Raw genomic sequence first — 23356 nt, forward strand, 5'->3', positions numbered from 1 at the left:
AGAGGGAGCTCAACAGCTGAGAGAGGACATAATAGAGAATATCGAGGAGGGTCGGTCGAGTAAGACGAACGTGGTGATTTATGGTGTGCCCTTCAGTGGCAAGGCTGCTATACTGCGACCTCTAGCTCAAATTCTGAAGTGCGCTAAGGTTCCCAAGAAGGGCAAGCTCTCACTGAAGGGGCTATCCGACTGCGAGTGCATCTTGTTCAATCAATTCTCTTTGGAGCACCTGGGTGACGGATTGGACTTGGAGACGCTCCTCAGCCTCCTCGAAGGCCGCCCTGTTGAGGTGAATAATACCACCACTTTCGACGAGTTGGTACCAATATTTATCACTTGTAATTCGCTCCCTGAGCCACAAGGAGAACGACATAGGAACGCCCTTCGTGAAAGGCTAGGACGATGTCATTACTTCCCACACAAGTTGGAGAGGGATGAGAGGGAAAAACCCATCAAACCCTGCTGCCGTTGCTTCGCTGACTGGCTTCTCACCGAACGATACCGTAACACGGACAAAGCATGATTAATGTTGTTTCTTGTCCCCGACTATTGAGTGCCTCAATGTGATCCCATAACGCTGCACACGATCGACATACTCCCCGAACTCGTTCCCGTTGTGGTTCACTCATAGGAATGGCCCCTGCAGCTCCCCCATGTTGTCATGACTCTATGTGATGGATTTCTTCCATGCATGGAAATGTTGAGTGCGCTTCCGTCGGCCTTTGCATCTGTTGTGTTCGTTAGTGGAAGTGGATGGGCTCGATAGTAAAGTATCGTACTGCTTGTCTCGTAAGCTCGCTGATTGACTTGTCTTTGCGAAAAAGCAAAAATCTGTGAGTAGTAATCTGCGACCATCAGCGGCAGTCGAGGCCTCCGTCGAGTTAGTCCAAGCTGCTTTGAAATATGCCTAACGCGTCACCCAAGCTTCCTCACAGAGCCCAGCGGACATTTACGAATGATGGTAAGCGGGACGCCTCAGTCGATATTAACCATAGCCTTAATGGAGCACTTCGAGATGAGCCTCCTTTCAGTAGGTCGCCTTCCTCGTTATGTGTTCTGTAGTTTAGCTCCAGCACGTGTGTGACTTTGAGAGTGTCCTAAGGCGAACACAACTCATCGACTTGAAAAGAAACTGCACAGTAGAGTAGTTCGACGTGCTAAGCATCGGTTGACAGGCAGATTATAGCGCTATAGAATTTCGTCTAAGGTCCGAGCCTGCCAGCGATCGAGTCCAATGAGGATACTATCCAGTACCCTCCATGGGCCGACTGTGATCCGGAAAGTAGCTACAATGAACTGCCACCGCCTTTTGAGTTTTGTCATTCAGCCATCCATTCCTTATGTCAAGAGAACATGTCCCTCAGACGACGTGAGTTTTCAGCTGGAGATCTGCCGATTCTCGTCCTGATCAGGTATTGAAACGTTGGAGCAGGAGAAGGAGTGGTTGGAACGAAGTAAGCCCCGCCTTTGGCCGGGTGCCGTTCATCATATCGTCTGGGACTGTGTCAGCTCTAGCCACCAAGAGTGCATGTAAGAAGTGTTCGAGGTGTAACTGCACGAAGATTGGGGTCGTTCCTGTTGTGACAGACGATGAGGAGGAGAATTCTGAAGGTGAGCTTTCTTATTAAACATTCTAGGGTGAATGGAATCACGTCGCTGGCTTGAGAACTCGCCGTTTTAGCGTCTCTACTCGAACTTCTGTGAAGGTTATGTCCTAAGCCTTTGCGGACAGTAAATCTTAGAGTCGATTCAGGAGCATAGCGATTCAGGTGAGATTGTTGATGTCGAGCTCAAGTGTGTGAACGACGAGAACCTGAGGACGCAGGCTCGAACATACTTATGGACTTGGCCGGAGAGCAACACACCGAGCCGCAGGCAGCCCTATGAGGTAGATGATGAGGAAGTGAGAGCTATCTTTGAGGCCGCTACCTCGGACAAAGGGCTGCTCTACTACTCGGTGTTCTTCGAATGTCGTGGTCTCGAGGACGACAATCGGCCTAAGGCGATTCACTTCATTACGAAGTACAAGCTCCCGAGGAGATGGAAACAAGTGGCCGATCGTTTGAGTCAAGACTGGAACATTGACGCCTTTGCACGCGTGCCAGCAATGACTATCAAGCGTGATACATATCAAATCATGTTCGTCCACTGCTACCGGGCCTACGGGCCATCCAAGGAAGGTGGACTCAAGCCTCTGTTTTCTCCTCGTCACCCGCCTCTGGCCGACATTCTCCCACACAGTCTACTCCCTCGAGTGGAGGAGACATGGCCTCTGCCTGAGGCATGTATAAGTGAGATTGCTCATGACGACGACACCGAGCTGTGACCGTTTCTGTTATTCCATCTGTTGTGTCCGTCAATCACCCTCATCTACTAGATTGCATCCTACTTGACTGAATGGCCGACCACTCGCAGAGAGCATTGATTTCTGGTTTCGGGTTAGGGTATGATTTTTCTTGGTGAGCACGACGTCTTCGCGGCTTGCGATAATAGGGATAGGGAGCCATTTATGGTTCACCCTGATAGCAGTATCATGGGTGGTGGACAATCGTGTGTCGATTGGATGTGTGGTGATTCCCCTAGAAGAAAGGCATTGTATGTTGTCGGACGGTTTGTTTCACTCTTTTTCGCTGTGGCGCCCTCACCATTGCTCATCTTCCAGCTGCTGAAGTCGCGGAGGACGGAGCGTTATATTGATTTACCGCTACTGATGGTGCGGCGCTATAGACGCTCGTTGTGATCGAAAACCGTCGGATGCTCATTCAGTTGATCCTTGCATGAGCATTGCCATTAATTGGCCTATCGGACCCTTCACTCTCCCACCAGAGCTGTTGGCGCTCGAAGCTACTGATGAGCACATTTTCTCTCGCTACGATGATGGATCGAGCGAGCGACGTATCTTTTGCAATGTGAGAAGTCTCGTCTGGCATTTCTATTCACTAGTTGTCGCCTGTACAGGTGCCACTGCTTGAGAATGAGTTGGACCAGCTGGAGGAGCTAACTGAGCACCTCTGCCGTCTAGGTATCGCATTGAGGAGGCGGATGGAGTCCAAGAGGCTGAGGTCCGGCAAACCGCATGGTTACTTCCCATGAAGATGCGAAATTATCGGTCGTTCAGATACCTGCACGCTGCAGCTGGAAGTGTGAGGAAAGTGGCAAACATGATGATGGAAACAGAAAGCTGGAGTGAGATCATTCTGTGCTATTGTACACATAGCCGTATCGAGAGCGCTTCCTCTCCGTCTGCTCAGGAAAGTCGTTCTTCAGCAAGCCGATCGATGACAGGGAGATCTTCAATGACCTCAATTTGGCAAGTCCTTTTGTTCGAGCGACACGGCCTCAGTCATCCAGTATGAGTCTATCAGGGTTTTGTCTACATTTCGGGACGAGACAAGCTCTTGCGACCGTGCCTTGTGGTACGAGTGACGGAGATACTGAGACATGCTGTGGACCAGAATACTTCCCTACGATGTGTGTGCTTCCTCATGGAGTTCATCATACGGTCAGCCCAGGCGACGTTTGAACTAGCGTGGCTCTTCTCCGGAAGATAGGTATATGCTTCTCCCGGGGAAGTGTGAAAGTACCGTCACCCTCCTCGACTTGGGAAATATTGGCCTCATGCAGTTCTTGCCGGCGGTGTCGCGGACGCGAGCCATATTCGGGGTAAGACTCACATTCTAGTATACCAGGGGTTAGGTTGACTGAATGACTTTATGAAGTTGAATTACAAGCATCTCGGTTCGGAAACAAGCCGACGACAGCATTGACCTTCGAATTGATACGCTCCATTCAGTGTGGAGGGAGCGGACTGTGAGAAAGTGTTTTTTCAGGTCTTAGCTGAGCACTATGTGGGACGGTCTGCTCTCACGTTTGTGACGAGTGCTCCGTCTGCTCTCGAGAAGTTGATCAGCGGCCTAGTGCCCGAAGAAAAGCGACGGAAAATCGTCTATGTGAAGGACGTTGATGACATTGCTAGGTAACGGTCAAACTAACTTCATGGTTACTGAGATTGGTCTGTAGGCACTTCCACGACGATCAGCTCGAGGTGCGGTATGGAGGACGCAAAATGACTATCACGAGTTTCTATCCGATAAACCACCTGAGCTCAAGGTCAGGGCTGCCCACCGCGAGCGCTCTCCTCGACACATGCACATTCCGAAAGTCTTTCCGGTTCTCAGCTATACCTTCGCTGGAGAGAGAGAACGCGAGTTGTTGGCCGCTTGTCATAGGTGGGTCATCCTCCTGCATGCTGAGCCTTGTTCTTCCAAGGTGTTTGGGGCTTCCGACTATACGTGGAAACCTCTGGGAGCGAGGGGCGCCACATGCACCATTACGATACGCCGCTGAGGCTCCGCAATACTTCATCGCCCTAGGTCTGCCGCCACCTGAGAGCGTGAGCCGGCTCATGCAAATCTCAACGCCTCTTCTTCTATCCACAGACGATGTTCACGAGTGAAGATCAAGCGGTTGAGGAACGGCCCGGAACCCCTGGGGGTGTTTGCAGAATTCTGCTAGGGGTTGCCGTGAGCTTCAGTAAGCGGTCAAGAGACAGTGATTGTTGCTTTATTAGAATCTACCGAGCCCTGTACCGGAAGGCACTCTGCAAGATATGATGGCGGATGACTACGACTTAGTGAGCCTAAGGCCTCTTCCGTGCTCCTATCATCTACTAGGTGGTGACACATGCATACGGTGATTCAGGGAGTAGTGGAAGGTGCGGTTCGTGCCCGATTGGAACCTGCTCATTTTGTCTTGTCTAGATCACCCTTTGGGAAGGAGAAGCGTTCACGGATAGCGAGCACAGGCTCTGAGGGGACACAAGCCACGAAGTAAGAAGAATGCTCCAGTGTGTTGTAGCCTTGTAGCTTTCGAAGCTCATCGGCGATGGTCTCAAGTGAGCTCGGAGGAATAGTAAAGGGACGGGATGAAGGTATCACTAGATGATGAGTAGGTTCATGTGATGCGTCTATTTAGGATCTGCTCGAATACTGGGACCTCGGTTGACGCCCGAAAGACCAGTGAGTGGGGCTACGAGATGGATGTATATTTCTCCTTTCCCAACCGATCCATCGAATGCATAACCTCATATACTCTCTAGAGAGCCCCTAGTTAGAGAATATTGGGCGTCGGCATTGCGTACATATCGACATGCGCACGCGTGCAAACCATTATCTCTGGTGCAGGCGTGCAAAAAATGATTCCGATACTTCGTGTGTTTATCTAGTAACCACATAGCCGTTCGCTGCCTCCCAGAGAATCCCGCTCGGACTACCGTGTCCAACGTCGAGCTCCGACACCGCAGTCAGACGAGGCCAGCCACTCAGTGATGGGGCCCTGCCCTCTTCGGCTCATAGGAATCCGATTCCTCGTTCGACCTCGGCTTGGGCGTCGTCATGGTTATGCCGTTTTTGCATACCACAGGGCGAATTCGAATGAGAGAAAGAATGTCGACGTTCATTGAGACCTCGAGGTGTTTTAGAACCTTTTTCCCTCACGGGCTATAACATGCTGTAGAGTAGTAACGCATGATCGACCTGATGCCTGACCACTTGCCTCTGACATGTATCGTTTTACTGACGCGTACACTATCACTTGTTTGATGTTGGACTTATGAGTAATACTGGATAATAGAGTCTATAGGTTAGTTAATTTCACGATGAAGTGGAGGTTCGTTTCGATAGATTGTTTTTGATGAGTCGAAAACTCTTGATTGCACTTCCTCCCGCCGTGCGCATCAGCCATCGCGGAATTGCTCATGCTGTTGAGCGATTGGCTTTACTGGAAAAGGGCGTATCAGAAGCTGACGATGGCCACGTGTTACTCAGCAGAACACGAGATCTGATGAGGCTTTTGAAACGAGATAGTCAGCACCTTCAAAGTGAGGGAATTCTGTCACCCCGGGGGGCCATGGATCTCCTCACCAGGGTGGTCTCTGAGAGAATAGACCAGTTAGAACCGAGTGAGTGCTGCGAGCTGCTGTACTTCCTCGCGGAGGGACGGCGTTGGACGGTATGCGACAAGGAGACTATTGATGGTCTTTTGAAAAGGGCCTTGGCGAGAGAACGTATATCCCCGAGAGACCTGTCAATTGCACTTCATGTGAGTACAGTCCTTGAGCTCGAGGGCGACAAACGGACGAGGAAGGTGATCACATCAGCCATAACCGAGCTGGACTTCACCAAATCTACGTTCAAGGACATCGCCCGATTAGCTGTGGTCCTGGGTGCATGTACAACGCGGAATTTCATATCAGAGAGCCTCATTGAGCACTTGTCGGAGGCGTTATCGGCCTACTACCCCAAGCAGGATCTTACTGCTGAGTTGGTGATACTGGCGAGCAGCGCTCTGGTCAGCCTGTGCCGTGCCCTTCCTCGGGAAGCATCTGTGAGAGGCCGAGGCAAGTTACTGGACAAGCTACTCGCGCATCAGGGTGATTGGAACTCGATCGCAGTATGTGACGTTCTATATAGTGCCTACGTACTTGGGAGGCCCCTACAGAACGTGGCCCTTATAGAGAAGATGCTCGACACCTTCGACCCGGCACAGGTGAGTGAGCGACTTCTGACGATTCATGGGGATCGCGCCGGATCCCCAGACTTGTGTTAACGATTCCTGATCTTGAAATAGCATTGTTCACGTTACCGGAGTGCTCGGATGATTCCTTATCCCTGGTGTTCTCGTAGGTCAACTCGTCTGACCGTCTGTGCCGGCTTCTGGCTGCTATACCCGCGACTGAGTTACCTTTCGTCGCACAGTGCTCGTTACCGTATATAAACATCAGTCACCTGTCGAGGAGCAATGCATTGAAGGTTGCCCACGGTCTATCAGCGCATACGAGCGCCTTCATTGAGACCCTAAAGGACGTGTGCGGCCGACTCGTTGACCTTGCCAATACCATGAACCATCGCCACGCTTGGGAGTGCATGGCTCTGTGTAAACGTGTCCAACATGATGCCCTGCTGGAAGCAGCTTGTCGAGTATTGCTAGCCGGAAAGAAGACATTCAAAGCAGCCGAGAGAGACTTGTGTGATGAGGTGAAGTCCCCTCCTTTTCCCTCCGTAGCGGTATTGATTGTCGTAGGTTTACAACGAGCTCAAGAGGAGGCTCGGTGAAGTCCCTGCAGTCCTCGAAGACTTACATGAGAGGGTTCATGATGTTGCTGGCGTAGATGCTAAGATTGATTCGAAACAGACCCAGTCAGGTAACTCAGCGCGTTCTTGGTCCGTTACGGATCTTGTCTTGTCTGTTGATGTTGTTGACCTTGGGAAGGGGGGGGATGATGAGCGTTGTTATGGAGCTCTATTTCCCTTGTATAAATCTTTGTGAATAGAGTCGAATATGACTGGGTGTGAAGATCCTGGTGCCGGGATTCGAACCTTGGTCACCTGTGTGAGAATTTCGAGCCTTGACTAGTTAACCTGCTATTGTAGTGACTCCTAGGTGAGCCGGTAGAACGTTAGTTCAACTCCTTAGGCCGTCAATTCAACAGTCAGCCTATAGAGGATGATGATGATAATGAGACTTCCCTGTTTCATGATCGTGAACTGAAGTGCCTACGTGCATCGGCCAGGCGGAATGAAGTTGCCGGAGGGGACGTCTCATCGGGAGAGACAGGCAATATCTATGAGAGGTACGTAGCATGCATGATGCCGGATACTCACGCCTCAAAACTAATCCGCTGACATGCATTTTTGAGGGACTCGTCTATCTCTTGTTGAGTGGCGATGAAATGGCTGTGAATATGAAGGCTTAAGACACCGCAGTAGAAAATGGATCGGGTTTGTTCTGCAGTTTCTGCCGATCGAAGCTTCTAACGATGCTCGAGAAGATGGAGGCCGGGCACGACCCAGTAGAAGAAGCGAATGCTTTGCTGAAGCGTCATCGAGATGGCAGGAAGGAGGCGCGGAGGAACGCGGGTCGGCTGTGTCTGGTTGAGGTTGATATGAGTTATTAGCGTTCAGATGAAGGACCGCAAGTAACGGGAAAGTCTCGGAAAAAACGGAAGCCAAGAAATGAGCGAGAAAAACGAAGACTTGCGATGTTCAAGATGGGAAATTACCAGCCTTTTATTTTTGCTAAGCAACAGGCAAGAAAGAATCGTCTGTGGCCTTAGTGGAATGTACAAATACAATCAGTCGCAGCAACCAATGGAATGGATTTGCAAATATTTACTGATTTCCGATTTGCTTGGCATAGTGAATCCTTCATCATGTAGTTGGAAGCCCTCCGAGAGCGAGAGATGAGCATCGCCAAAGAATGTTGGGCGCTGAGGAATCCTCATATGCGGAGGAAGCGCAGAGCTGCAGAGATACGGAAGAACGAAGAAGATCATATGCGAAGGATGTTCACTGTTTCATGAGCGTGTTTCTTGTATTCGATTGGTTACTTGAGTTCATGTGGAGTATCTCCTTCATCACCAACCCAACCTTGGACGAATCAACAGCATCGCAGAGGCATAAGCACTCGAATGGAAGATGCTGGTGCATCATTATTGCTGTCCCAATCCCTCGTACCCTTAACTGAGCTCATGTTGAGGATAGTCTGCATCGATTAAGTATGATCAGGCTTCCTGAGACACCTGCTATTATATCCAATATAATGTTATCCAGATCGGCAAATCCCTAGCAATAACTAATTCCATCAGGGCAATCACCCACGTTAAGACCATCACTGGTTCGCCACAGTGATGTTGGTCTTGAGATGCATCTATGACCGCTTGCGTAGATAACAGGAGTGTAGAATGGATCGATAATGTCAATGTAAGAAAGGGAGATTATAACTGACGTCTTGAGGCAGGGCAACAATTAACTGATCCCATCAGGGCTAACGAGTTTGTCTAGTGCCATGAAACTTCGAGTTTATTGTCTCGTTCTCCAGCCCTAGGATGTGGTAGGCAACAGCATATTTATACCTAGCAAGTATCAGCTGCGGCTTGAAGCTTTTGGAACAGTAGAGGAGATCGGCGAAGTAGTTCTCGTTGAATATCCGGTTGACTGACTATAGTGACACAAACTCGAACACAATGCATGTCTGTCGCGATCAATGCCATCACACCCCATTCCCATGCCAATCTTCTAAGATGCTCCGAGCACGAACCGCGATCGGGTCGTCAACATCAACTATGTAACTTCCAAGCTCGTCTGCACAGAGGAACAACAACCAATTGTCATTGAAATTCGCTGATCGATGAACATTCTTACTGAGACACTTCCGCTCGGACTGGTCGAGCATCATAATGACCATAGGAGAGATCTATAGGAAGCAAAACGGAAGGAATAGTAGAGAATGCTTACCATTCGAGTGCTGCTCATGGTTTCAATATACTCGCACAAAAGATATTCATCTATCTCCTCCCTCCTTGCAGCTTCACATAGTCCCTGCAACATAGCGCCTGCGCAATCCGGATCTAAAGTATTCGACGATATGGTATGAAGCACTTTCCCTTGGCTCGAGATGCTCACCCAGTGCAGAAAGGCCAGCAGGTCCGACTCCCACAGCTTTCAATTTCGAAGGTGTCAACTCATGAGCAATGAAGTTTACAAGGCAGTCCCCCTGATAGGATCATTTTCCTCTTCTACACCACGCGAACACACCTTCGACTTGAGCCGCCGCAGTTCTCTCTCCAAGGTAGAGGCCTTGAAGACGGCTTTACAGATACCATCATTCGACCTTTTTTTCTTCTCGAAAACACCAGACTGAGCATGGAAATTTTCAAACTTGCGCCTGCGGTTCAATACTCCCTCCGATCGGTCCTCTGTGACAACATTGGGCGCGGCGACAGGCATGGTCACGAGCTTGCTCGTCTGTATGGATGCCGGCCAAGTGGGAGTCTCGTCAGCTGGTGGACGCCCCGTCGGTTTATTCCACAAGCGGGAGACGCTGATTGGGCCCTTCACACCCCACTTCCTGATGCTTCAATCGACTTGCTCATGAGGAAACGAGGCCCCACTTCTCGAGAGCCTTGCGCTTCGTCATCACTGCTTCTTTCAGGGCCACCGCCTCTGGATGAGATTCATTGCGGGAAGAGAAGACTGTGAGGACCCGACTGATATCTTCCAAACTCCGATCGAGGCTGATCGTGACTAGTGCCATACCCAGAATGCTCTTCGTTACTCACTCATCCAGTTCGTTGAAGGCCAGGGCTCTTCGGTACATTGCCTTGGTGTTGTCTCCTGAGTGAGAGAATACCAGGCATGCACAGAATCGTATGGCGAAGAACAGTCAGTGTCACTAGTCCATTGCCAGTGAGATTCCAGACTAGGTGAGGCCTCACGGTCAAAATGCAATGCCGAATCGCAATCCTCCACCACTATCCTGTAAAGAGCGTCTGTCGTATCGCTGTCATCCTTTACAACAGCGGTTTTTATGTAGCTCAGAACGGCAAGGGCTCTATTGCTGTGGAGAATCTACCAGCCAAGTTGGGATTGGGACGCTCGTTTCTCGCAAGCTACCGATCGCAGGGCGGTGTTGGACGATTCGGCTTGGATATGGCTGTTGATACAGCAAGTGAGCATCTCGACCGACTCAAGGAACCTCTTTTCCTTGAACCTAACTTGACCGGGTCCTTCGACGCCCCAGCCGAAGTCGACTGTTTTTCATGTACGAGGAGAATCAGTAGAATGTCAACGTGTGACGTTGCCACCGTGGTCATTGTTTTCAAGGTCCGACTATGTACCATACAGTGCAATAGCCTTCGTCTTGCCGAGCTCAATCGATAAGCCGACATCAAGAAGCATTGAAGGGTCTCGAACTATGCCCAGCAAGGGGTCTTCCCCAACAGGCACGTCGTCTACGGTTCCGGTCGGGAGCTCGCGTCCCTGAGATCAGGAGGGCCGCGGGTAGCCGTTGCTTGCTCTACTCTACATCATCCGCAGTGGTGTTCTTGTTAAGCTCATCAGGAGCAAAGAGCCCCTGAGGTGTCTCGATCAACGACGGGGCCCCTCCCACTTTCACTTCAAGCTCTTTATGGTCATCATCTGCTGCTGCAAAGGCACAATGATCTTTTTGAAGCACGCCGACCGATAAAGTCACCTCCTTTGCGACTGTCGTCTCCACTATTTCGAAGCTCGCCATTAGTCATGCGGTAGATATCTCCCCTGGCTTGGCCACTTAGGTATTCATGGTCATCATCTGCGAAGGGGCAATCGCAACGCCCATATACAGGAGCTACTGCTCCCAGTTACTTCTCGAATGAGGTACCGCATCATCGTTCGTGAAAGGCAAGAGGGTTGGCATCTCTGACTCGTGACGAGGGTCTGTTCACACATCGGTACATGTAGTGTGAGGTGCGCTGGGCACTTCCTGTTCTCTGTGGTGGCTTTCTTCAAAGCTCCTGATGAATCTTTGTGGACCCTCTTTGCATTTCTTGCAGATGGGTTTTGAAGGCCTCATCTTCAACTTTTCTGTGCAGCCGTAACAGAACGGTCCGTGACCGCAGGGTTGCGCTGTGTATCTTAGCGACTTGTTACACTGAGCAAACGTTCGAGCACTGGTCAGACAGGGTATCCAATAGACTCCCCCCTGAGTTTCGAGAGCGCTCGCGGGATCGAGTTATACATTATAATGCAATCCTGGGAGTGCTCTTGTAACGCAGGAGGGATCTGTTGAGTACCCCGACGAAACGGCAGGGGTTGTTGGTCTGTGCCCTCACCTAGCTTCGCCACTGAGTGGCATCCCGCAGACCTGACAGGTCTTCGACTTCGACTTACTCACGCGAGGCGGTGGTTGAAACTTCGTCATCTTTTGTGGCTTGAAAGAGTAATGACTACAGTGTGCATCGATTCGCCGTGACTGAACGCAAGCCTGATCAGTCACAAGCAAGTAGTGATTCATGATAAGGACGTGGGCGGACAACTACGCACAAGGTCACTTCAATGGTAACACGGAGTTTGCAAAGAGACCCGTCCCTAGGGTGAATGCTGCAACGTCAGGAAGGGCAGCCCATGGACTCCATGGCATGGAGTCCCCTGTCAGAGTCATTCAGCAGATGCCTTGAGCCCACTGTGCGTTACCTTTCAGGGAGTAAAACTTGAATGCGAGACTGTTGTCACCAGGCGTGTACTGAATCTACAGGGAGAATCGAAGTATGGTGATTGGGAAGGCCACGAGAGGCACGCCATGACACCTTAGCGGCCGAGGACTCGATACTCTTGATTATTGCGCAAACCTTGCGCAGTGCGCACCCATGTGATTTTCGGTTGATCAGTAGACAAGGGCGAGCACGTTCCAGCTAGGGTTCATTAACCACCACCCTGGAAAGTATAGGGGAACTCCAGGGGTCCATTTCACAAGCCTCGGTTAGGCACGAAAATCGTAAGGCGCTAGGCGATTTTTGCACCCAATAGCGGTTAGGTTATTTCACAAAGGCTGCAAATCGGGGCCTAAGGGTAAGGCGAGGGACCTTGAGGTGCCTCCTGTGCCTATCAGATGCAAGGTGCACCTCCTAATGTGAGGGCAGGCATGATGTGGAGTACCGTTCCTGGGAGTAGTGCAGAAAATGATGTGCATGCGTGCAACTATTTTCGAACGTTTCGCGTGCCACGAAAATACTTCGACACCACAGCGCAACTTCGATCGTTATTTCCCTAAGAACTTGATTCATCGATCAGACTTAGCCATTCTATACAATGGGCCTGTCTCACAAGGATTCTAAGCCTAAGGGGCCTTGAGCTTGAGAGCAACCTAAGGACTTACTTCAGATAAACTTAGGACGGTACTCAAGTTCAAGACGAAAATTTCTCCTATGAAACAGACCCAATGGCTCGCGAAAACTACGTGTGATGCGGCCGTTCCCCATTTTGCCAGGCCTTCGCAGTTCTCCTGCTGATGAGTTAGACGATCAGCAGAGCTGCTAGCGTTATAGTTGATTTTACCCTTCCTAAGCACCTAGTCCCTTCTCGGTCTGATCGACTTCAGAAGGCGACTATTGTCGTTGTGTTTCCGTGCGATGCCTTTATGAACGAACTTTGATATTCAAAAAGGTGTAGTCTTATCGCTCAGACTCAGTGTTCACTCTCCATAGCAATGGCAGGAGCTGGTGCAGGCATGGACGGTGCTTTCTACTACGGTGGGGGCGGTGGCTTCGACGATGAGCCCGCCTTAGACCAGAACCTCCTCCCTGCTAACGAAGGCCAAGTCCTATAGGTACCACATCGTCTCGTCTGCTATTCGCATTGGTAGGCACGAGCCGGGTTCAAGAGGTTCGTGAAGGAGTTCAGGCAAGGACAGAAATTCGTCTACAGAGATCAGCTTATCGACAATTGGAGTCGCGGCGTGTAGGCCCGCCGTACCGAGGGGTGGTTGTTTTGAACTCCCTCGTGAGGTATTCGATGACCCTATCTGTTCACCATCTTGATCAATTCGCCCCTGCCCTTGGTCACGCCCTGAGGACCCAGCCGCAAAGATTCATGAGCTCTTATGAACAAGCCATGCAAGACGTTTTCATCGAACTGAGTAGCCACAGTGCTCCTAGTGCTATTACGACTGCTTTCTGACAGGCGGTCTGCCGGAGCCCGTTGATGGGGGACAGGTCCAAGTGGACGACCAAGGCTTCCGTCGAGGCATGCCTACATTCCAGCTCAAGGTGGGAGTGGGACGGGGCTCTAGTGTAGAGAAATGATGTTTACTTTCAGCTGGCCTCTTGGGAGAATCCAAAGTTGATTCGTGAACTGCAGAGCGAGCATGTCGAGAGGCTCGTAGTGATTCCGGGAATAATCGTGCAGGTGATACCACTCTCACAACAACTCCTAATTAGCCTCGTTCCCGCTCAGGCGTCCATCAAAGTCCACAAGGCGTTCAAGCTGCGCATCCGTTGCAAGAAGTTGGTCGCCGTGTGGTATCTGTTGAAACCTTTTATTATTGTTTTTTATAGGTGTGGTCACTCCCGTACACTGGATTTGAAACCAACGAGTCGCAGCAAAACAGCGATCCCAAGAAGGTAGCAGTCACCAGTTTTTCCTCCCTTATTTGCCTCAGGTGTGCTCGAGAGCTTTCGGCCGGTCCCGATGGTGAAAAATGCGGCCTGGACCCGTGAGTCGTCTCTTTGTTCGAGACTAACACTGGTCCTGTTTGAGGTATATCATAGTATCGGAACAATGCCAATATCAAGACACCCAGACGCTGAAGATTCAGGAGCTGCCGGAGGACGTACCAACAGGAGAAATGCCACGGAGCATACCAGTGCACTGCACCCGCTATCTTACTGATACCGTAAATCCGTCACATCGTGTACCGATATAGAGGCAGGTCGCTGATAGGTTACTGCTGGCAGCAGAGTGTCGGTCGTGGGAGTGTTTAGTACAGAGGACAGGAACGGCGACAAGAAGAAGGACAACGACGGTAGCGTCAAAGTGTGCTACGTTCAGGTTGGTCCTATCTCGTGGCAACGCCCAATGATCATCTGCGTGCTGCTCCTCAGGCTCTTGGGTTCATGCCTCATGGAGACGTAACTGGTCGAGGCGGGGCGTCAGGGAATACACTGAGGCTCTCCCCGGCAGACGAGGAGCGGTAGGGGTTGGAAATTTATGCGAGGTGGGTAGTCTTCCAACAGGTTCACTGAGTTGGCTAAAGACCCTGAAATTAAGGAGAAAATAGTGATGCTACCTATGTCTTGTCGTTTTCTGAGTGCTCATTTGTTCAGTTCGCGTCGGTGGCCCCTGCAATCAGAGGCAGTGTTAAGGACTGTATCAGCGACTTGAAGATCGCTATTGCTTGCTTGTTGTTTGGGGGCGCACAGAAGACCCTTCAAGATGGTAAGGACATTGCTGGGGTCGCTCGAGATTGAATCGATGAGGTACTCGATTGAGAGGAGATATTAATGTGCTCATGCTCGGTGATCCTGGTACGGCGAAGTCGCAGTTCCTGAAGTTCACAGAACAAGTCGCCCCGATAGCTGTGTAGGTCTGCTGGAAGAAGTGGCGCTCGAAGAGTCATCAGATACACGAGTGGGAAGGGCTCGAGTGCTGCTGGTCTCACTGCGGCTATCATACGAGACGCTGATGGGCGCTTTGCCCTAGAGGGCGGCGCTATGGTAGCAGCGGAAGGCGTTTGCTCTGGGGAGGTGGTTGTAGGTCCTTGCTGACGGTGGAGTGGTATGTATCGATGAATTCGATAAGATGCGGCCCGACGATCGTGTGGCGATCCATGAAGCCATGGAGCAACAGACTATCTCTATTGCCAAGGCTGGCATCACCACAGTGAGGCGCTTCTGGTGGTGGAGTTGGTCGGCAGCTTTGGTCGCAGATTCTCAACACTCGATGCTCGGTCTTGGCGGCGGCCAACCCACTGTTCGGGCAGTGGATGGACGTCGCTGATGCGGCTGAGCAGATGGATTTCGCGACTACTATACTGAGTCGATTCGATCTCATATTCCTGGTCAAGGACGTGGGTTGGCATGGGCGTGGTCGTGATGGGAGGTGTGGTGTGTTCAGGTCAAGGATGAAGAGAGGGACTTGGCGATCGCCAAGCATGTGTTCGGTGAGGGGTAGTGGGAGAATCCTTCGGAGTGAACGTCTCCTGTCAGAACTACACAAAGCAGAGGGACGTCGAAAGGAAGGCGGCGGCGGTGTGGCCGGTGAGGAAAGGCAGTAGGAACTCTTTAATTGAGGATTCCTATCAGAGGAGGAGGAAGAAGTAACTGATGCCCCGATCAAAGTTCAAGACCTCAAGAAATACATAGCATTCGCCAGGCACAGGTAGCAGACGGGTACGTCCCCGTTGCTGTGAGATTTGGTGACAGGTGCTCACCCAAGCTCACCCCGGAGGCGGCTAATGTGTTGCAGAACCACTACATTCAGGTTAGGTGAGTTATTGCATTGTCTGAGTGGAGAGGAAAGAGTTGTTGTGAACAGACAAGGTGTGTCGAAGGAGCGCCGTGAGGGTCATAGTACAATCCCTATCACGGTCAGACAGCTTGAGGCGATCACCCGGTGGGTTTCTGTCGCTTTCCGAGGGTGATTGCATTCGAGTTTTAGTATTTCTGAGGCATTTGCGAAGATGAGCTTATCGGAGTGGGTGCAAGTGAGTCACGTTGAAGATGCGGTGAGGCTGTTCACCCTGGCTACTCTCGATGCCGCCAATCGCAACCAAATGGGGGGAGGCGCTCTGACTGACGAGGATCGTCAGAAAGTGTATGTCGGAGGAGAACATGTTTACTCAAGTGGTTTTCCCAGGTATCAGGTCGAGGATGCTATCAAGCGCAGGTTACAGATAAGAGGTCGCAGGCCTAAGACGGCTTTGCACAGAGAACTGGAGAAGGACTTTGAACCCAAGCACGTGCAGCAAGCTATCAGTGAGTCCGGTTGGGGTGCTGCCTGGCAATCTGTGTCCTTTCAGAAACCTTGCTACTCCGTCAAGTTCTGGAAGAACAAGGACACGCCTATGTACGACGTTCTTGAGACTATGCATGAGGTTTCGAGTAAATTCATGAGCATTTGCAGTGAAAGTTTTTGTGTTTAAAGTGCAACTTTTGATCCATACCACGCAAACTGATAGAGATAGTGATACGCCAGATATGTGTGATAGAATTGGCTCGCTTACCACAACAAGGGATGCTGTTTACGGGGTGTCATCACTTCTGCTTGAATACTCTCCTCTCGACACCATCGGTCACTGATCGGAGATCCATCATTGAGTCTGTTCCTTTGCAACGAGTGGACTCAGAAGCACGACGTTCCCTCACGTCCATCGCAATGCACGCAAGGGTGAAATTCGTCGCCATCGACCCTGGGATAGCTCGACTGTAAGGCGTGCTCGTTGGGTTTACTTTACCCACACAACAAGCTGTGCTTCGCTATAGTGGTACCCACCAAAAGAAGTTACCCCAACCTTACTAAAACCCAACGAAGTAAAACTAGCATGATGAGACGTGAATAATGAATCGCTGAATGTCCTGTGTCTCCTCTATCCTCCTCGGTGAGCGAATGAATCTACACTGGCATCTGCAATACCACCCGATATGACCGATAGCTACCGCGAGGTTGATATGATGAACAGAGCTGAACTGCTCGGGAAGCACATGGTCGATCTGTAGGCCAGAACTTGAGAATGCTTGTCAATACCCTCGAGACAGTTGTCGAGTGGACTTTCTCGTTTAACATCACAATTGTCTGTGTCGTGGGATTCAATTGGGCATTAATGCTAACGAGCATACCTGAGCCTCTGATCGTCTCCATTTGGGGAAGTGTTGGCTGAAAAACTCAAATGTGTGTGAATTGGTAACGACTGGCGTCCCGAGGAGCTGAAATATCTTGATGAGTGTCATGACCTCACAATCGCTCTGGAACAGTGCGCGATTGGTGCCTGAAGCATAGCTTGGTCTACCGTCTACCTCAGGCGTCTCACAAAGCTCGTAGATGACCGCTCCTGCACTCCAAATATCTACAGCAGGGCCGTATTCTTTTGCACCAAGGAGGATCTCGGGCGCTCGATACCACAGAGTTTGGATCTGACCCACGGAGTAATGGAAATAACTCATTGTTGAGGCCAAGATCACTTCCCTAGTGTAAGCACGAACATCCGGCCGGAATGTCCGAGCAAGTCCGAAGTCCGCTAGCTTAAGGCCTGACCCGAGGAGTCTCGTAAGTAGATATATGATGGTTACATGCTGAGCCGCTATGCATGTTGCCCTTAATGAGAACATTCTGGGGCTTCACATCGCGATGCAAAACGCCTTGTTCATGGCAAAAGCAAAGTCCGGCAAACATCTGCCGCCTGAAGGAAGGATTACCCCCATTATTGTGCGCTTTGAAAATCAGCATCATCAAGCACAGATCGTACGAGTATTCAAGTCGCTGATAGTCAGTCGTGATTGCGCCATGGCGAACAAGATACTGCCGTAGATCGCAGTCACACAGCTCAAAAGAGATGCCCACGGAATTCCCACCGGACTCATAGATGATGTCTCGTAGGCTGACCTACACATACAGGGTGCATGCAACATAGATCCGCATCATGAGGAGAGGCGGCACGACTCACAATGTGTCGATAGCCGCTGTCTCTTTCCCCGACATTATTGAGGACCTTACGTATGGTACCGAGCTCTCTCAAGACAAGTAGAGGGCAGCCCTCAATCATCGGATCGAACGTCACCTGTTAGTGAAGAAAGTCGGCACCAAATGAATGGCTGGCGACCATTCTCACAAGCTTCAATGCAACTCTAGACTTGGCAAACGTGTCGAATGCGCGGTACCTGATGAGAATTTGCTCTCCACTTAGTAACTAATTGGGATGCCAGATGGACCTACACTTTCCCGTATGTGCCTTCACCAAGAAGGTCTCTCTGTTTGTTGTACGTGAATCTATTCGCGTAAAACCTGTCTCCATCGAGTTGCGGATTGCGCATTAGTAATACGAAGTTAACGACGCACAGCAAAAGCCGGCACGTATGTGCCCCCGCCAACGACTCGGACCCCTACTATGAACACTCACTCAATACAGTTTGAATATCATGAACAGTGCTCAACTTTTGACGAGTATAGCGGTGCAGTTACGACCAGGCGAGGGGGCTTATCCTGGCCTGTAAAACCTAGAGGCTAGGCTGGCCACAATAAGTCGAATTCCGCTGTACTCGATAGGTTTGTTGGTCATTGCTTGATGAAATCGCTTAGAATATCTGGTACACAGTTGACTGGCATTGTCTCTGTTAGAAAACGACTCACCTGAGCTCGATTGATACACTGATCTCATTCAAAACGGGGCTCTTATTGAGTTTGATACTTCATATCGGCCAGCAAAGAATGACATGAGTTTTGGAATCGTGTGGATGATCGGAATGCTCATCATGACTGAGCACATGCGAATATGCACCGCAACACTGCCATCAGAAGAGTCATAACCGGAAGAGATGAGCAACTGTCAGCGCATTCAGCTGGGAGTGCCGTGGCGAGCCGGCCTTTGGAGCCACGACACTCGATGGGTAGAATCGTCACCCGGTACTCTCCCAGAATCGCATCGTCAACAAGTATATTAGTTCCACAAACTCGTGAGTGATAGGATTGCGGGTCACCAGGGAGGTCACCAAATGACCACATTGCTCGTGGCTTCGTCATTGCACGCCGTAAAAGAGTCACCCGTGATCTGCGTAAGGGTAAACACTTCTTCCCTCTCGACTTGGCCGTCCGCGATAAACCATTCGAAGTCTCGTAGATGACCAAAGTGGCTGCAAACCCGTGAGCGAAACTTGCCACGTCGGTGCTCAGAGCCACGGCCAACTGCCGCAGACACTTAGCAGTGAGTTGCTCTCTGTGACTGAAACCCGATGCTGCACTTTCGCCCATCGTGAGGGCTCTGCTCATCCGCGATATGAGACGGACCACGTGCTGATGCAGAAAGGAAAGTAAACGGTCAGTAGTGTTGACGCACCTCTCCTGCGCTGATGTAAGATCTGGCAGTTTCGAGTGGTACGTAGACGCATATGCACTGACTAGTATGAGGCAGTCGCTCAACGAACAGCCTCACGGACTGGGCGGGCACGTCGAACTCGTAAAGCTCACTATCGAGCTTCTGAGACGCCGAAGTGTTTCAACAGCAGCTTCGGGAAGTGTAGCACCTCGAGAGCGAACATCATGCAAGCGACCGTCTTGAGGGCGAGGCTGTTGAGCTGGTCAACAGCACGGCTCGAGAGAGGCGAGTCAATCCGCCATATGGTCGAACCCCGGTGAGTGTCCACGAGGAAGATCCCGAATGGTGCACAAGGCTGCCTATCGGTCATTCATAGGAGTGTACTGTTCAACGCTTTTGAATGTCACTTTGTAATTGACAACTGAACATATGTTTAATGTAGGAACTGTTAGCATGGCGACCACGCATCACTATAATGTTGATGATTATCATTTTCACAATCATCTGCTAATGACTTCATGACTTGCTCGATAAATCAGAAGCTCAGCAAGGATTATTTTTCGAGAGGACGAGGTGATTTGCATAATTTTTTCGGTAAGAAAATCTGCGGGAAAAACTTTTCCAAGGAGAGACGTTCTGCTTGACACTTGTCTTACCGAACGTGTCAAGCACAGGCGGACTTAGGAGCCTCCTAATGGGAGAGACACTAGCCAGGGTGCCCCAAATAAAGCGACCTCCCATTGAAAAGCGATCGCCAAGAGCGCGAGATGAAAAAAATGTTGATGAAGATCTCCCTATGATGAATGAGATCTCTATTCATCATCTCGAGATGAAGATCTCTCTAATGAGCTACCTCTCACTGGGAAATTCGTTGAGTTATTCCGCAAGTTACAGACAATAGGACATCTTATTTGGGTCACCCTTTAATAGTAAGGTCAGACCTTGGAGCGTAATCGCATCATAGTCCACATCATCGACTACTGGTGATTCTGCTCGAATTGGTAAATTGATCCGGAAAAAAGCGCGAGAAGATGCCTGGCATGAAACCCGATGTGCGAACGAGCGCGGTCTTCACAATGACGGAGAGGTTCCAATTCAAAATACAGCATTGTGAGATTTTGCATCAGTGTTGAAATATATATATTTGGTTTCCTCAGCTGAGCTCAAAAGTTCCCTCACTACACTATGAGAATTCACACACGAGTTCGGCTAGAAGTAAGCAACAACTAACAAGATTCCCCCAAAATTTTATCAGAATATTCATATTATCACCACCACATACAGTAAAACATGCGCTTACTTTCCTCCACTACTCCGCATCATGCTGTTCGTGCTGGTCGGGCCAACACGACAGCGACCATAGCAAACAATACGCACCCTATACGAGGTAGAGTAGTCGCTATGTGCCATACAGCCATAATGCCGAGGATGTCGCCTTCAGAATCCGAAGTTCAGATCCTCCCAGCACTAGTGGCTTTCCAATGGAGTTTCAGCCGTTTTACGTGAAGTGACGTAAGACTCGGTGTAAAACGTGATATTCGCGGTGATATGCAGTAGTCGTGAAATATGTTTTTCGCTAATGTTTTTCATATCACGGGTGAAACTCCAATGTACTAAAAATATGTTCCTAAAAGCCGCTACTACACCTTTCGAAGGCTCACTTGGTTTCAGTGAAATCAAATTCATCGGCCGGACCAGCTATATAACGACGCCGACGATATGAGTTATTGCAATCAATTCTAATTGACACTATTGAGTCAATAGCGTCAGAGCTTCATAGTTGCCGTTTTCCGGTACTTTCTCCTGTAGACCTTCGATATCATTCAGTAGAACACCAGCAACGTATGCCTCCACTCTGTTCACGACCGAGCGCCCCAAGAGAGACCCGGGCAGGATTGAACTGCATGTGAATGTGAAAGTTATTGCAGCCTTTGTATGGCACTAAACTCTGCTACGTCGGCGCGGTGTGCAAGGCTGCAAGCCAGTTAGGCTGCCCAATGCCGGTTCAGAGGAACAGAAAGTTTGGCGTTGCGCGTGGTGCGGTAGGAGGGAAAATACTAACTTTAACCCGCAGTGACCTTTTGCGAGAGCATTTTGATAACACTACCCGCGCTGCGATTCCGAATTGGTGCCTGGACGATCAGCATTCCATTGAGACGTTCTCCATGGCCTCTGCTCTGATATCGCTGATCGCATCGCTGCAATCGTCCACGCCCTTACAGATACTCAATATGTTGGAGATCGAGTCGCGCCGAGCAATGGGGCGTCCCGGACTCAGATACTCAGTGGTTCTTTGGATATAGGTCATCACTGATGACATGTGGCTGAGCTGGCAGGACGTAGGAGTTATACTCTGGTCACTTCACTGTAGATAAGAAGTCCCAAAAGGACTCTTTTTTCAATCTTTAGAGACAGTTAATAGGACTCTGAGTCGTATTAACAGTGAACCTGGTCCATGGGCACTACATCGTAGATAGTTGCAGCAGAGAGCATCCCGAGCTTCTCCTGGAAGCGACCTCTGCATGGGACCTAGTTCGTTACCAAATATGGTACCACTTACGTCAACCATATGCCGTTGTTCGAAACTCTACACGATTTTGAAACCCGCGGGTATCGTACCCGAGCCATATGAACAACGGCAATGATCACTAACCGTTAGACCATAGAACGATCGATTCTTTAGACGCTAACGACACCTCATTGGACTTCGGGACAACCGCAAGACTACTTGGTTTCTCAAGAGCTGATATTGCCCGATTCCTATGCGGTGCTTCTAAGGCCCTCCCTCCCTTCCGGGAAGAGACTATCCGAGTAGACAAACTTATCTACTTTTCGACGTCAGAGTCCTCTATCTTCACACGCAGATTGGAATCGCTCAACCCCTCAGATAATATCATGCATTTCGTCTTAGGTAAGGACACCTCCATGTCAAATCCAGTCAGACTCTGACTGTCAGAGCGGCTCTGACAGAGCCGCCGAGAGCTACGAACACTACGAACCACTAAAACAGCATCGAAGATTATATCGTTCCGGAAAATTATCATCGTCGTGAATGATGACTTCATCATACTAGTGCTCATGTTCAAACTCAGATCGAGAGTCGCATTTTGACTCACTCACATGTCTAATCCGGATCTTGAGGACTTATACTCCCTAGCATTTTCTTAGTATTTCTCTCGCGTCACCGAGCTGGTCCTCGAACCAAAGCCTGTGAAAACTTCTGATCACCCCACAACAAGCGATCATCTCCCTAAGGTACTCACCATCTATACTGCTCTTGGTCCACAAAGGATCTTGCATACATATCATTAACCAGCTCGGGTTCCACATGGAGGTAATCGCGCACGCCGTTCTAATCGATAACTCCGAACAGGTGTTTCGAGGTTCATTGACTTGATCTTTCTGCTGTTTTTTTGTGATCATTGATACGATTCGTCGGGACTCTCTCGCTTATCGGCTCTAACGGAAAGATGGTGTACACGATCGTGTTACTGTTGAAGGCGTGGTTATAATGGTCTATGAGTGAGTTGCCTTCGCAATCAAGCAAAAAGCAGTGGAGGGTTCGACAGGGTCAGTCTGTGATGCCCTAGTAAGCTCTTATTGGACATCTTGGAGAAATTTCGGTCTTCTATGCGCTGCTTAATCACAGTACTCAGAGTGATTTGCTACCACCCTTGAATGGCTGAGCATCTTGCCCGAATCTTCGGTACCGAAGAGGACCGTGTGAACTGCCCCTTCTACTTCAAGATCGGAACATGCCGTCACGGTGACCAATGCTCTCGACAGCATAACAGACCGGTCTCTAGTCAGACCGTCCTCCTCAAGGGGATGTACCAGGTAAGGCAGGTTGGACCCCTTACCCCTTAGTATCCTTTCAGAACCCTCCGGCTGCCATAGCTCTGGCAGAGGGTCAGGACGTCGCCGACGAGCAGGCTGATGCCGCTCAGGAGCACTTCGAAGCCTTCTATGAGGAGGTCTTCCTAGAGCTCGCTAATTATGGTACGTCTGGTGCCTACTA

General features: G+C 50.1%; 7 protein-coding genes across 7 annotated transcripts in view; 4 read left to right on the forward strand and 3 right to left on the reverse strand.

The window, feature by feature from the left end:
• The window catches only part of Pmar_PMAR022756 (hypothetical protein), a gene marked incomplete at both ends in the record, with an annotated part of 3822 nt that extends 1496 nt beyond the window's left edge, over positions 1-2326 (forward strand). The window contains 6 exons of the mRNA XM_002767207.1: positions 97-503; positions 1208-1282; positions 1328-1369; positions 1413-1454; positions 1510-1611; positions 1770-2326. Of these exons, the coding sequence (XP_002767253.1) occupies positions 97-503; positions 1208-1282; positions 1328-1369; positions 1413-1454; positions 1510-1611; positions 1770-2326 (1225 nt within the window). The remainder of the gene's footprint in view (positions 1-96; positions 504-1207; positions 1283-1327; positions 1370-1412; positions 1455-1509; positions 1612-1769) is intronic.
• Positions 2327-2777: 451 nt separating this feature from the next.
• On the forward strand, positions 2778-7682 carry Pmar_PMAR022757 (hypothetical protein; the record flags this gene model as incomplete). The annotated part of the gene is made up of 19 exons (XM_002767208.1): positions 2778-2909; positions 2959-3062; positions 3119-3186; positions 3252-3322; positions 3366-3502; positions 3552-3663; positions 3831-3976; positions 4179-4229; positions 4270-4393; positions 4440-4523; positions 4571-4633; positions 4702-4829; positions 4975-5022; positions 5225-5323; positions 5682-5878; positions 6110-6546; positions 6684-7034; positions 7081-7201; positions 7474-7682. 19 exons carry the CDS (start codon positions 2778-2780, stop codon positions 7680-7682), a joined length of 2682 nt encoding a protein of 893 aa, XP_002767254.1.
• A 1854-nt stretch (positions 7683-9536) lies between these two features.
• Positions 9537-9785, reverse strand: Pmar_PMAR022758 (hypothetical protein; the record flags this gene model as incomplete). The annotated part of the gene is made up of 1 exon (XM_002767209.1): positions 9537-9785. The coding sequence occupies one exon, from the start codon at positions 9783-9785 to the stop codon at positions 9537-9539; it is 249 nt and encodes an 82-aa protein (XP_002767255.1).
• A 3213-nt stretch (positions 9786-12998) lies between these two features.
• On the forward strand, positions 12999-16455 carry Pmar_PMAR022759 (DNA replication licensing factor mcm5, putative; the record flags this gene model as incomplete). The annotated part of the gene is made up of 22 exons (XM_002767210.1): positions 12999-13134; positions 13180-13274; positions 13322-13452; positions 13497-13582; positions 13632-13721; positions 13770-13819; positions 13871-13936; positions 13975-14028; positions 14073-14216; positions 14273-14363; positions 14417-14505; positions 14593-14750; positions 14792-14894; positions 14935-15028; positions 15069-15194; positions 15241-15381; positions 15429-15474; positions 15617-15692; positions 15737-15799; positions 15849-15926; positions 15972-16127; positions 16170-16455. The coding sequence occupies exons 1-22, from the start codon at positions 13024-13026 to the stop codon at positions 16453-16455; spliced, it is 2334 nt and encodes a 777-aa protein (XP_002767256.1). The 5' UTR covers positions 12999-13023.
• A 112-nt stretch (positions 16456-16567) lies between these two features.
• Pmar_PMAR022760 (mitogen-activated protein kinase, putative) lies at positions 16568-18008 on the reverse strand (the record flags this gene model as incomplete). Its single annotated transcript, XM_002767211.1, has 6 exons — positions 16568-16608; positions 16970-17186; positions 17327-17443; positions 17492-17559; positions 17600-17709; positions 17974-18008. 6 exons carry the CDS (start codon positions 18006-18008, stop codon positions 16568-16570), a joined length of 588 nt encoding a protein of 195 aa, XP_002767257.1.
• Positions 18009-18090: 82 nt separating this feature from the next.
• On the reverse strand, positions 18091-18340 carry Pmar_PMAR022761 (hypothetical protein; the record flags this gene model as incomplete). Its single annotated transcript, XM_002767212.1, has 2 exons — positions 18091-18187; positions 18243-18340. 2 exons carry the CDS (start codon positions 18338-18340, stop codon positions 18091-18093), a joined length of 195 nt encoding a protein of 64 aa, XP_002767258.1.
• A 4676-nt stretch (positions 18341-23016) lies between these two features.
• Positions 23017-23356, forward strand: part of Pmar_PMAR022762 (U2 small nuclear ribonucleoprotein, auxiliary factor, small subunit, putative) — a gene marked incomplete at both ends in the record, with an annotated part of 1054 nt that continues 714 nt past the window's right edge. The window contains 2 exons of the mRNA XM_002767213.1: positions 23017-23175; positions 23217-23341. Coding sequence (XP_002767259.1) covers positions 23017-23175; positions 23217-23341 — 284 coding nt within the window. The remainder of the gene's footprint in view (positions 23176-23216; positions 23342-23356) is intronic.

This window comes from Perkinsus marinus (assembly GCF_000006405.1).
Source record: "Perkinsus marinus ATCC 50983 genomic scaffold scf_1104296970874, whole genome shotgun sequence".
Lineage (NCBI taxonomy): Eukaryota > Perkinsozoa > Perkinsida > Perkinsidae > Perkinsus > Perkinsus marinus.